General features: G+C 51.0%; 2 protein-coding genes across 2 annotated transcripts in view; both read left to right on the plus strand.

The window, feature by feature from the left end:
- The window catches only part of NR6A1 (nuclear receptor subfamily 6 group A member 1), a 418,534-nt gene that overhangs the window by 229,211 nt on the left and 175,476 nt on the right, over window positions 1–13,847 (plus strand). The gene's annotated exons all lie outside the window — the stretch shown is intronic.
- The window catches only part of NR5A1 (nuclear receptor subfamily 5 group A member 1), a 50,116-nt gene that overhangs the window by 130 nt on the left and 36,139 nt on the right, over window positions 1–13,847 (plus strand). The window contains exons 2-3 of the mRNA XM_050926264.1: window positions 3,585–3,726; window positions 9,599–10,239. Of these exons, the coding sequence (XP_050782221.1) occupies window positions 3,585–3,726; window positions 9,599–10,239 (783 nt within the window). The remainder of the gene's footprint in view (window positions 1–3,584; window positions 3,727–9,598; window positions 10,240–13,847) is intronic.

Here is a 13,847-nt window from a genome sequence, read left to right on the forward strand (position 1 = left end):
GGACGCGCCGGCTGCTCTCGAGAAGGGCCCAGGAGGGATTGGCCAGATCGCCCCTTCCAGCGGGCTTAGCTCCAGGCTCCTCGCTCCGCCGCGGGCCGAGGAGGCTCGCCCCGAAAGGGGCCCCTCGCTGCCGGCCCCAGCCAAAGGGGAGCGGGGGCAGGGCGGGCACCCCGGCCCCTCCAGGGTTTCGTTGGCAGGAGTTAGGAATTGATCAGCAAGGCCGGGAAATCGTTGCGCTCTAATTCCCCGCGCGGCAGAGCTCGCGAGGTCCGTCGGGTTGGGGGGTTTTTAACGCTCAAAATGTGCCTGGCGAATAAATGATGCGGGGGGTTCACTTGCCCCGGACAGCCCCGATTCCGCCCTGCCGGTGCCCAGCCTCCACGTTAGCCGGGAGCGCGGGACGGAACGAATCTAGTTTTCCATTAAATCTGGAGATAATTCCGGGGCGAAGCGCCCGATGGTTTGGTAGCGCGGCGCGTTGCGCTTGGAAAGTCTGAAGCTGCACGTGAATTTCAGCGAAGGGGCTGCACCTTTCTTGGAGCCACTCCGCAAAGCCAGGAGCAGGGGTAGCTGGACTTTTCCAAATACTGAACTTTTCAAACCTTTCATAAGAAATGCGAAATCCGCAGTCAGCACCAGAGAGTCGGAAAACACTCGCCCGGGTTTGCGTGTCACATCGGAGAGATGTAACAACGCAAAGAAATATAACGGGGAATTAAAAAACTAAAATCATTTTGTTCTTGGAGTAGAAACGAGCAGGGTGAGCTGATGCATCATTAGCGGCTGGGTCTGCAAAGCCGCCCGGCCTGCGAGCGGGGAAGTGTTTCTATAACGAAGCTTTGCTTTCCCTGTTTATTTAGTGTTTCTGTTACAACCCTGATTAACCTGCCCCGGCGGGTCACGCAAACCGCTGGCCCAAGGGGGTTTGATTCCACAAAATCCGCCCCGGGCTGGTGTGTTACAGCAGCTCTCCAAATTCCTGTGATTTGTGCACGCACAGAAGACGTGTTTCTGCCCAGGTTTAGCTGCGTGTCATTTAATGTGTTAAAACGAAACTGTAGCCAGCCCGTGGGGTGAATCGTGTCGAGCAGGAACTCAGGCACTTTTGGCCAGAGTGTAACTCCGGAGCGGGTAGAATCATTTCGTTCCGGATTTACGGACCTGGTTTCCCCGAGTTATTTAAAAGTTCGCTGAGTTTAAGCGGCGCAAGCGAGTTGCCGAGGTAGAGTGCTCGTTGTCTCTGTTTCATTTTCCGTTTGACTCTTCGGCTCATCAAAACAAAATAGATTTTTAGGGTCTTTAGATATTTTTAAATAGCTCTTTAGAAGAGATATTAAAAATGTTAATTTTATAGCAATCAAAATAAATTAAATCAAACGGTTCAGGGATTATTATTATTATTTTAGTTTAAAAATATTAACCCTATAATTAGCCCGCTGAGCGGTGCGGATTATTTTTATTTCTGTCAGATGGGCGCACCGTTGCTTGCACCACTAATCTGCACAACGAAATATACGAAACCCCAGTAACGTTTGCTAGAAAATGGAACAGAATTGGATGCTGTCCCGTGGCATTTCACTGGGCACCGTTCTGTGCTGGGCGCGGGTGCAAGATGCCTTCGCGGGGCTGGCTGCGTGGGGAGAGTCCGCATCTCTTGTGGTGCCTCTAAGGAGATCAGAGCGCGCTGGATTTAGGGGGGATCCTGTCCAAATCCCCTCGCAATTCAGCTGCAGGGCAGGTGACCGGCGCTTTAGAAGTGCCGGAGACAGAGAAAATCGCGGAACCAAATCCCAGGGTGACTGGAAAGCGAAGCCGAATCTTGCAGAGTTTTGTTGTCACTGCGGGGACTAATGGTGGGTGAGGGGCTCAGTGGGGGGTGTGACCGCTGTTCCAGGCCTCTCTGGAAGGAAAGGGGCTCCCCTGACCTCCCCCCCTTTATTTCCCATCAGCTGCTTGTATGTGTCCGGCCGAAGGTGTGTGTAGTTAGGTGAAATGGGAGGATCTCCCAGGCAATGGCAAACATCTTTTGTAAATTGGAGGCCAGCTGCTACCTGTAGTTTCTGGTTTAAGGGGGGTGTGCAGGGGGAAAGTGGGGTCTTTCCCATAGCACCAGACCAGAGCACAGCAAGAGTCTCTCCGCCTGCCTGGGGCTGCGGAGGAATTGCAGAAGCTGGAAAGATCGTAGTTAAAATGCCGCCACCCGAACAGCCAGCCCTTGGCTGTGTTGTATTTTCAGAGGCTGTGGACTGAGGGCTAAATCGGACTCCTTAAAATCGGAGGGGGGGCAGCTCTCAAATTGCTTTTGACTAATGTTAAACAGTGTCCTTGCTCTCAGCGGGGAGCATCGCACCCACAAGCCCTGGCAGACACAGCCTGGCCCTGCGTTCCCCTCTGGGGCAAGCCAAGAGCACATGAGCGTCTGTGCCATGGGGCATTGCCGAGAGGCAGAGGCCCTGTGGGTGTGCTGGACTGAGCAGGGTTCTGGCCTGGCCTGCTAGGATCCTGCTCTGTGGTCTGCTTCACATGGGTCTTTCTGGGGCCTTTCTAAGGGGCCCACTGAAGTATCCCAGTATCTTCATTGCTCTCCCTGCCCAGTGGGGTGGTAATGCTGAGCTGCCTCTCACAGGTTAGGGGCGAATGTTTGTCCAGGTCTTTGAAGACATAAATCATGCTATAGACACAGATTTGTATTCAAAGAGCAGGCCCCTTTTTAACTTACGTTGTTAATGAAGATTGAGAGGCAGGCTGACGTCCCCCCAGCCAGATTCATCTTCTTCACAATTCCCCAAATTTGTTTCAAAAAGAAATCTATGAAAGGAAAGCAGTGCCCTCACTGGCTTCCCCCTGGAGCCTTGGCGTTTTTAAGCATTCAGCACTAGCTGCTGTAAATAGCTGTAACTCCATCGCCTTGAATACTATGCTCATTTATGCCAGCTGAGCATCAGGCCCATTGTATTTCAGCAAAGTCCTAAGCAGATGAAAAACATCAAATGTTTCCCGTGGTTTTTTCAGTCAGATTCCTGGAGTTCAGATCATGTCTGACTGAGAAGAGACACCTTCTCAGGGCAAGGGAGTTCAGATGTTGGGGGAGAGAAGCCAGGCCTGCAGCCTTTGTCTGTTAAAAACTTGAACAAAAATACATGACTTCTGGCTCTGCCGCTCCTATCTGTGACTGTTAACTTTCCTAGCAATGTGAGTCCCCATGGCACTGCTCACTGCCGTTAACTCCAGATCAGACAATTTATTCTTGTGGCTTTTTGAGTAATTTCCCCCAACGAGAATATAGGGGCCAAGAAAATAAAAGTTGCCAGCTACGATTCACTGTTAGGCAACAGCAGAGTTCAGTCACCTAAGATGCTATTTTAATTGATGTGCAGTGTCCAACTCTTCCAAAGCCACTTGTTCCTCTGCCCCAAGGACAGTGGGTCTGCAAAGAATTTCTCCAGGCAAGGAACAAATCATCTATGTTAAACAGCAGCCTAGTGCAGGATCCCCCTTCTCCGAGATGCCTGCTTAGTCCTGGACATACTGTAAATGCTGGCGTATTAATACACTGCATTTCTGCCTTCTCTCGTTACCATCAGGGCTTTTTCAAGCGGACGGTGCAGAATAACAAGCACTACACCTGCACTGAAAGCCAAAACTGCAAAATCGACAAAACCCAGAGGAAGAGATGTCCGTACTGTCGCTTTCAGAAGTGCTTGACGGTGGGAATGAGACTAGAAGGTAAGAGCCCCGATCTGCTCCCTCATGTCACTTAACTCTGTGTGCTCCGGGGGAAGAATGGAGGGGTTGACAGTTGTATGGATGCGGTGTAAATAGTTGGGGCCCTAAACTGGCCTGATCCTGTGACGTGTGGAGCACCGTCTTCTCTCATTTATATCACTGGGACTTCAGGGCACCCGGTACACAGGATCAGGCCCAAAGCCAGCTATGACAGCTGCTTGTCGCAAAAGAAATTCTGTCTTTGGTGTGTTGGAATTGTAGTTTGTTCATTTCTTTTTATTTAAACACGATTTGGGTTGGGTCAGTGGATCCGTATATTCATGGGCAATATTTTAGGTTATAAGACTGTCTGGCACAGCTGTGCCTGGGAATTGAGCAATGACCTCAGAATTAAAAACAGCCGTTGGTTCTCACTGTAGTATCATCATTCCATACAGGGCTAGATTGTTTTTTTTTTTTGTCACCAGTCTCTAGGATACAGCATAGCCAACCCTGGCATTAAACAAACATGAGTCAGGACCCTGAAAATCATGAGATTTTTAAAAAATAATAAATGTGGGGTTCTTTTGATTTGCCTTCTGGCTTTTTAGAATTTAGGGTTCACACTTCGAAGGTTTTCTTTGCTTGAAGCCCTATTTTAAAGGGCTTGAAAATGTTCTGGGTTTTGTTTTTTTTTGGTTTATTTTAAATGAAAGCCAAGATTCCCCTATTTTTGCATAATTCCAGGAGGCAAGGCTTTAAGGAAAACATCGAGTATCGTGAGAATCAGAATAAAATGGCAGGATGCAACAGTGAGAATATAATTTTTCTTTTGCCACATTCACTGTAACAAGAATTTCTCCTTATACAAGGGGACTCAGTAGCACAGGGGATCTCTCACCAGATTGACATTGGGGTCATGCTACTGATGTCAGTCTTTGATTTGTGCTGGTGTGGCTGATAGCGGAATCAGGCCATATTGTTCTTCTGTATTATGATGTGTTTTATGTGACACTTACGCACTGATGTTGCAGAACTTCACAATGCACACAGGGGGCTCAGGGCCAGGAAAAACCATTACAAACACAGGGTATCAAAAATGGGGGAAAAAAGGGCTAAATTTTACACCAAATCAAAAGATCTGGGCAGACAGTACTGAGGCTATCCAGGGTTGGAGGACTCTGTGCTCCGTTCACATGTGGATTAAGGGCAAAGTGGGGGTTGAACATAAAGTACTGCTAATACCTGAATAAAAACTGAAATCATTTCCCAAGCAGGAAGGAGGCAGAAGGCTTTGGAGGCTGAACAGTTAAGAGCAGGACACGTTTAATGGTGAAGGCAGCCAGTGCGAACTCACCCATGGAGCTGGCGTCAGCGCTGAGTGTCATTTCAAAAGTAGATCTGAGCCTTAGCCCTGGCTGTGACTGGAGTATTAGTTACAAACAGTTCCTGAGCCAACTGTCCGGCTTACCCAGAGGCAGGGCTTAATTTGTGCTAAGGCTTGCAAGGGCTGAGCCCTGGCACCTCTGGGCTTGGCAGGTCAGAGCTCTGGCACCTCTGGGCTTGCTGCATCAAGTGTGAAAATAAAAAAATTGCTTGAACCCTGGCACCTAATTGCTTGAGCCCTGGGACCTCTTTCATTACAAATTAAGCACTGCCCAGAGGCTTTGCTGACTCACAGGGTCTGACACTTTGTACCAGCACTCTGTCTTGTAACTGAGAACCGGCACGGTCGCCTTCGCTGGCAGTCAGAACTCACACTCCGTTCCTGTGTGCAGTGAATGGGTGAGGGACACTGAAATTAGAGCCCTGTGTTCCCTGTTGGCACCCACCTGACTTCGAGGCACTTCCCCTGCTTACAGCAGGGTTGAGTGTGGTCCTGTGTGTTTGTGGGGCTCAGGGACAAAGCCAGGATACTTGCTGCCTGTCTGTTCAAAGCAGCCTTTTCCCCGCCCTCTGAGCTGCTTGATGAAACTCTGCAGTAGCTTATCCAACAGGGATCACCTAGAGGAAAAATGACATCCCAACTTGACTGTCTGTCTTTTGTGGTGAAAATTGGAGCTTACGTTTCCTTAGTTATTAGTATTTACTGGGCAGAAAATCTGAACTGACACTTCTAAAGAAATCCTTCAACTCAATAGGACAAAAGCAAGTCTGAAATTATTGATTTTGGGGACAAGTATGATGTTGACATCGGCCTCTCTTGATGCTCAAGAAAGGAAATGACTGAGAAGTCTGGACTGTGTGAACAACACAATCGCAGCATATCCCAGACAAATCAGAATGCTCACCTAAGTGCCCTGCAATAGAGCGACAAGAGAGTCTCTGAAGCTGCTCGACATTAACAGAGTACAGTGTGTTTGTGCTGATCACAGCACAGCTTCAGATAATAAAAGGTTTCACATGCAGGCTTTCCCTCTAGAGTAACAGCACAACACGGCCCATGCACACTCACCCTGGTGAGCATGTTTCACAGAATTAAACGTGCAAGAGAGGGGCAGAAACACTGAGTGGTGCAGGCCAGGGGCAAGAGGGATGGAAAGGCTCTTGCACCAATCGTGCAAGGAGGCCAGTGTTAGGCCTGAGGTGGGAGAGGGGGCAGAGAGGGCCTGTGATATGGGCTGGAACAAATCCAGGGAGAGTTTTAAAAACAGGAAGAACAATTTCAAAGCAGATCCTGAAATGGATGGTAGGGGTGCGGCAGGGGTGCGGGGGGAGGAGCTTCAGTGAGAAGGTGGGCGGTAACCTTGATCTGTCAGGAATACTTCTCCCTCTAGTACAGAATTAGTAACCAGATCCGGGCAGAGCTGGCTCTTTCTGCACTAACCCTGGAGAATAAAGGAGTAGCTGAGGCCACACTGAAGATGTTTCTGTCTAGAATGGAGATGGGTGAACTCACTTTGCCTAATTCTGACCCTACTCCATGGGTTAGGAGGTTTACATGCTACAGCCCCACTTGATAGATCCTGTGAGGAAAGGCACAGAGACGGGGAGAGAAATTAGAGTGAAAAAGAATATGGCGCATGACATAGGGCATCTCCTTATAGCAACCTAGCTTTGATCCCTCGATCCTTCACTCACAGCAAAGAGTCTAAGCTGGAGCTGATTTCTTTAAGGTGCGTGTGTATGTGAAACAGAGTGAGAGCAGGTGAATGGGGTTGGAGTGTGTATTAAACTACAGCCAAAAAGATTCATGAACTCAGACTGTGTTGGGAATCAAAGAAACAGTCTAAATAGCTGCAGAAATCTCAGGCTCCATCATTTTTGTCTGTCCTTAGTTTGGAGGCATCTGTACTTTCTGTTTCATTTTGTTCCTGGAGACATTTGAATGAATACAGGATCTTTGCTTTTCTAACCAGTCCCTCTGCCCTGCCCTCGGTTTCCCACCTGAGATCAGGATCTTGTGTTTGTGGCAGCACAAGAACCCAGTCAGGATGCAGCAAACAGCAAGGTGTTTATGATCCCAGGTGAGGCAGAAACAGGGGAATGCATGAGAATCAAAGCACGTCTTCTCTCTTAGGGTGCTTGTTTTTAAAGAAAAAAGGGTGTGTTCATTTACCGCTTGTGAAAGATGCTACACTGAGTGCCCTGGGGCCTGCACGCCTCTATTTATTCAACAGCACAGGTACAGCCCAGGTAGGAACTGTGCAAACTTCCTCTGCACGCCTCTCTGTGCCACGAGCCTGTGTCACAGGAATCATTTCGAAGGGTGTCTTCACTAGCCATTCTCTAGCAGTGGGATAGCTGCACCTGATGTAGCAGTGACGTAGCTGCTGATGGAAGAGAGGGCGCCGGTGGGCATGAAAACCTGCTCTGATCAGGTAGAAGTACCTGAACACTCCCTTTGTCCTGGGGCTTTTACACTGTGTTAAGCGCTGGAAATGGGAACAAACCATTGTAGTGCAGACAAAGGATACGTGTGGAAGGGGAGTTCAGTTTCTCTGGCTCATTCAGTGCTTTGCCTTCCTGTGGAGGCTGCCACCAAGGCCGCAGGTTAGTGCTGATGGCGGAGGTGGTTTTTACGTGCTCTCTGTGAGGAACTGGCCTAAGGCAGCCAAATAATGTACTGCCCAGCCACTAGAGGGTAAATCAGGCGGGCTCTCAAACAGTGATGGAGAGGTGAAGTGTTCTGTATTCCACAGACATTGTTGCCCTTAGCCAGGCAGCCCTGCAGAGAGGCTGTTTCCATGCAAATATCCCTAGGTAAGAAGGAATGGGGGAGAAGAAACAGGATTCTCTCTAGAGAGAGCGTTCTCCATGGAGTGCGAGTGCCCCTTCAAGGAAAGTCTCTGCAAACATCTCCTGCCTCCTGGCTGGCTTTCAGTCCCTACTGAATGGTCCCATGTTTCCAGCCAGTCTCTGAGAAACTTGGCCAGCGCTGTGGTTCTGTTGTGCAGTGAAGGTTGCTAAAGCGGGTTTCCGAGGCTGCAGTGAAAGGAAAGGTTAGTGAGATGCCTTTTGCAGAAATAACAGTTGCAGCACAAACACTTGAGCTCTCCACTCAGAGTGGGGTGGCAAAGCTAGTTGCTTTCCCCTTTTGTACATATTTTCCGTGGCTTCCCAAGCACGGGGTCACCAGCCGCCCAGACTTTCTCATGTCCATCTGCGCAGATCTCCAACACGGAGCTTTCAGCTATTTGAGGCTCTTCCAAGAGTGTTTTTTTAAGGCAAAAACACTCTTGGGAATGGCCACAGAGGAAAGTGAATGATCTTGTGAAGCAAAGAAGCACCTGTTTCCTGAAGCAGTGACACATTCTTGTGTTTCTTTTGGGGTCCAGAGAGAACATCTGTTTCTTTGAAAGGGGAGAGGTTCTAATGGGCCTGTTAGCGTGAGGAGCTTGTTGTAAGACTCCTTGGGTGGAGTTTTAAGGTGTTTTTAATAATACACACAGCGGGCCAGACTGGTGCAAATCGATATAGTCCCATTGAAATCAATGGAGCTAGGCCGGTCTACACAAACCACAGAGCTGGCCAATATGTTTTGGAGCGCTCGCCTGACCATTTGTCTTGCATGTAATGGTCATGCTGGAAGGGACTGACAGGAGGGAGTGCACGACTGGATCCAATTCAACAAAATCTCACTGAGACACGATGGCAACTCCCAGTCATTCAAAAATCGCGAGTCAAGATCCAGCAAATTGTGAGGTTATGTTTAAAAATCTTGAGACTTTAAAAAACAATAACTTGGGATTGTTTTTATTTGCCTCCTGACTTTACATTTTCAAGCATTTCTCTGCAAGAATGAGCACTAGAAACTTAATTAGTTCTCCCCTCTTTTTTTTAACATGAAAGATGAGATTCTCATGTATTCACCTGACTCCAGGAGCTTGGGCTTTAAGAAAAGCACCAATATTGCAAGACTTGTAATAAAATAGTGAGACTTAGGCAATGCTGCTGAGATACAGTTTTCTGCAAATTGAAACTCTTTGATTTGATGGCTAGTGAGTGGCAATGCAGGGAGTGGCTGAAGATGGCCTTACTTCTGGGGGGCAGGTCTGCGACTCTTATCTAGAAAGAAGCAGCTCAGTCATGGAGGACGGGGCCTCAGGAACTGGGTGTGTTCTCAGCCTGATGCTCGTAGTGTTCCAGCGCGAGGGGGTTATGCCGCCTCACTAGGACAGCACCTCTATTGTCTGCTCAGAGAGAGACTCTGCACCAGGACCCCTGCCTCCCGATGCAGCCATCCATCGCTCCCATGATGGAATGGCTGCAGGACAAGATGCATTGTTTCACCACTATCCGGCCTTTTCCCCTCCTCCTCACCATCCCCTTCCCCCGGCCCCACAGTCTATCTGGACAGAGCCCTCAGAGTTATTTGCCATGTTCTCGGGAAGATAAGGCTCCCTTGGGCTCAGTTGAATGCCAAAGGCCGTTCTTTCTCTCTGCCCCACAGCTGTGCGTGCGGACCGGATGCGAGGAGGAAGAAATAAATTCGGCCCCATGTACAAGCGGGATCGTGCCTTAAAACAGCAAAAGAAAGCTCTGATACGCGCCAACGGCTTTAAGCTGGAGACTGTGCCTCAGATCGTGTCGCCAATGCAAACTGACTACAACCTGTCCTCCACCATCCATGGCATCCACTCGGTGTCCAAGAGCCTGCCTCCCAACCCGGTCACTGTGACACCAGTCGACTATGACAGAAGTCCGTATGGGACGCCGTCCTTGGGAATGACTGTGCCTAGCCACGGGGCGCTGTCAGGCTACCATTACCCCTCCTTTCCCAACCGCACCATCAAGTCAGAGTACCCCGACCACTACACAAATTCCCACGAGTCTGTGGCCAGCTACATGTATCCAGATGCATATCCCAACAGCGCCCCACCCGACATCCCTGAGGTCATTCTCAAGCTGCTGCAGCTGGAGCCCGACGAGCCCCAGGTCAAGGCGCGGATACTGGCTTGTCTGCAACAGGAGCAGGGCAAAGGCCGGCATGAGAAACTCAGCAGCTTTGCCCTCATGTGCAAGATGGCAGACCAGACCCTCTTCTCCATTGTGGAGTGGGCACGGAGCTGCATCTTCTTTAAGGAGCTGGAGGTAGGTGGTTTGCTTGTCTGGTCACTCCAGGGTGGGGCCTGCACATACATTCCAAGAGGCAACGCCAGCGAATGGAATAGACAGTGGGGCTGAAATTTGCCCAGCAGAGAGGGCCCCTGCAGGCCCCTCACACAGCTGAAGCCCTTTGTAAGGGGCCAAACTAAAGGGTGTTACTGGTGCAGGGGGCCTGGTGAGACCCCCCCTGGGCTGGGAGGAATCCACCCTGCGGCATCTGGCTTCCACCAGTCCGTGCACAGAGCAGGGTCCTGAGTCACTGGCCTGTGGCAGGTCCCCCCTCCCCCTTCCCACACACTCCCAGGGGCATAAGGGTGCTCAGACCTGGAGCTAGGCACGGGGAAGGCAAGAGAGGAGCAGACAACGCTGCCCCAATTCAACTGTTGTCTGGGCGAGGAGCCTGCAGGCTCAGCACTAGGGCTCCTTAGAAGCCTCTGCCCGGGGCACAGGGCGGCTCAGAGCCCAGGCACTGGGAGACGGGAACTCCCAGCTCCCCAGTTCAGATTCCCTCCCGGCCACCCCTTCTGGTTGCTGCGTGCTGGCCTGGCAGAAATGACTTGAAAGGGTCTTGGCCCAGTCCCTATTGAAGAGCTGCCTGCACCCCAGTGACACTAACTGGTGCCCTCGCCCGCAGCCTTGGCCTCCAGGTGTGGGGAATTTCCTGTCATAACAGGGGTTGGGGAGGGACACTGCTGCCCAGCTCTCCCCGTCTCTTGGCATCGCTCTTGCTTCCCAGGCTCTTTCCCTGCCTCGCGCTCCCGCCGGGACATGTGGCTGGCGCCGCAGCGCGGAAGCCAGCAGGAGCAGGGCGGAGTAGCTGGAGCACACTGGAGGTGAGGAAACACCCCAGCCTGTCTCCTGTGGGCTGAGGATTGGACTCCTCACCGCCAGGGCCGTGGGCAGGCGATGACTAGCAGAGCCGGTGCCTAGGGAAGCCCAGAGTGTGATCGGCAAATGTAACGCTGTGCGATTATCGTCTAGACAATCTCTCCTCAGCCTTTGGCAGGAAAAGCAGTGCTGTCAGGTGGGCACTGGGCAGGGTCACCAGGGCCAGGGGACTTCTCGGCCAGCAGCATCTCCATGGAGTCCCAAAAAGCCCTCTGGCCAGGCCCAGAAACCACGCCCTGCTGAGCTGCGTTCCTGCTTCCTGAGCCAGATGGCAGAGGGCAGTGGTTGAGCTGCCCGAGCAGGACGGGGGACATCACCTGGGCTTTGCCCAGCTGCCCACACTGCTGTGCTTGCATAGACTAGAGTCTGGCATGGGCCCTGCCCAGCTGCCTCCTGACAGTGCAATTTGCTGCTGCCCGACGCCAGCCGGGGGTGAGTACCTCCCCCTACAAGTCCCCAGCTGCTGCTGACCCAGATGTCGTGTCTGCAGGCTCGGGATCAGTGACACTCACACCTCAGTGGTTCTGGAGCCAAGTTAGCAATCAACATTACCTGAAAGAGCCAGAGAGGAGCTGCAACCAGCCAGGCTGCTCCAACTCTAGTTCTCTGAAGGAGGAAGAGGACTGGTTCTTTGTTGACCCCTACAACCCTCCCACCCTGTCCCAGCTTCCAATCCCCCCTTCCATCCCACACACATTACAGAGCCTGGGAGAGAGTTTGGTCTTCATGCAAATTACTGCTTTTTTTCTTTAAAAAAGCTCTCCTGTCCCTTCCTCTGGGCCAAACATAAACCAAGCAGTTTATGTGCATCTCCTGGCATTGCTGCATGTGACCACAGATTTGTTTATGTAGGACCTACAGGAAGTATCACACTCAATTCCTTAAAAATTATTCAGTGCAGAAGGATTCCCCCGCTCCCCACAATGACTTGTTTGGAATACAGGGGTGAGGGGAAGTAGGGGTGTCATCCTCAGAAGACTCTGCTGGATTTGGGTCAAATTTATCCTGGGTATGGATCTGCTGAAGTCAGTAAGGTTACAACAGCTGGATCTTTCTGGAGAGCCACGCTGATTCCCCCGTTTCACAGGAATTGAGGGTCAGGGGGTCTAGTGATTTTTTAAATTTTATTAAATTTTTTACAGCAGCAAGAATTGAATAGGTTGTTTTCTGAAGCTTTCCCAAGGCAGCAGGTGCTACTCCCAGCCCAAGGGGGCAGGCCTGAGGCAAATCTGTGAGCTGGACCAGATTAAACTCTAACAAAGCTCTGGGGATATTCAGGGGTGGGATTCTGGGGTGCATGTTGGTTCAGGGGCATGGCCTGCAGACGCCTGCACTGGGAGAGTTCTAAAGACCGAATGGGGATTGTTTTGGGAGGAGTCACAAGACATTTGGACTCTATGCAAAGTGAGGCAGTCGGCTGAGTGAGGTGCTGTAATGGGCAGTGAAACTGGAGATGTGGCCTTAGCTCCAGTCAGTGCCTGTCACCAAATTTCTGCAAAGCTCCGGCACGGGGCACTGACACTGAGCTGCAAATGAAAAGAAAAGTCAGCGATCTCCAGAGTAGCTCCCTCAATGGTGTCCCAATGCCACTGTGAGCTTACACAGCGCCCGAGCTCCCTCGCTGGGACAGCCATCCCCAGAGTGGCCGTGGGCCCTGGTTCTGCTCCTCTCCAGACATCTCAGAAGGTGGGATCTTTCGCACTCCAGCCCGCTCCTTGGGCCACAGAGTATGGCAGTGTGCTTCACTGCTTAAAATAACCTCTCCCTGCCCAGAACAGTGCCAGGAAGTTGCATTGTGGAAGCATTTTTTGTTCCTTTCAATCATATCAGTGTTCTGCTTGGATTCTGGGAACGGGGGATTGTTGTTTTGCAGGAGATATTGTAAACAGTGGCTTCAGCTCGCTGCTGCCTTGCTGGGTAGCCTTGTAATTCTATTGTCCACATGGGTACACCATTCAAACATGGCTTTGCTCCATGTGAATACAAATCCATCAGCCTCTCTTCCCCCGAGAGTGACATGTACTGTACAACAGCAATGCCAGGACTGCTGCTATTGTGCCGGCCTGGCAAACAAGGGTCACGTTGTGTAACAATGCAGATAGGGGACGCGGTACCTGGAAACTGGACTCCACAGATCTCCGGGTCTCCCCCCATCCGAAGCCTAGTGCCAGTAACGCTAGGAGATGGGGATGGGTGGGCAGAGATTTAAACACAGATCCGTAGCTACCTGCCTTGGATAGGTTCGAGCGGGGCTGCGGTCCAGCAGTGCCATTGCTAAATGATTCAGTCCTGTAGCCTATAATGCTTGGGAGAGCGCAGGCCCCGCCCAACCCCAAATGTTAGAGCATGGCAGGCCTCAGGCGGATTTTCTACCCTTTCAAACATGAGCAGTAGGAACTTGGAGGAACTGTTTTCCTTTGGCTGCATTTCCTTCCTCTGCTAGAGGCTGAGCGTGTGGTACTGGCAGCAGAAGCTGCTGTCAACCCTCATCGCTCACCGGTAAAACCATCTGCAATCTGATGCTGTGAGTCCCAAGTGGTTGGTGCCGCCTCGACCTTATTTTGCTGATTTCAGGAATGCCGCAGGGCAGATTTCTTGTTTGCTGTGGCAGATCTTTCACCACACTGCGGCCAGAGACTTCTTTGCCCACAGCGGCTTGGGATAATTTGATGGCAGCAATGGGTTTGTGTGGCTAAGGAAAGAAC

The sequence above is a fragment of the Gopherus flavomarginatus genome, chromosome 17 (genome assembly GCF_025201925.1).
Source record: "Gopherus flavomarginatus isolate rGopFla2 chromosome 17, rGopFla2.mat.asm, whole genome shotgun sequence".
NCBI lineage: Eukaryota > Metazoa > Chordata > Testudines > Testudinidae > Gopherus > Gopherus flavomarginatus.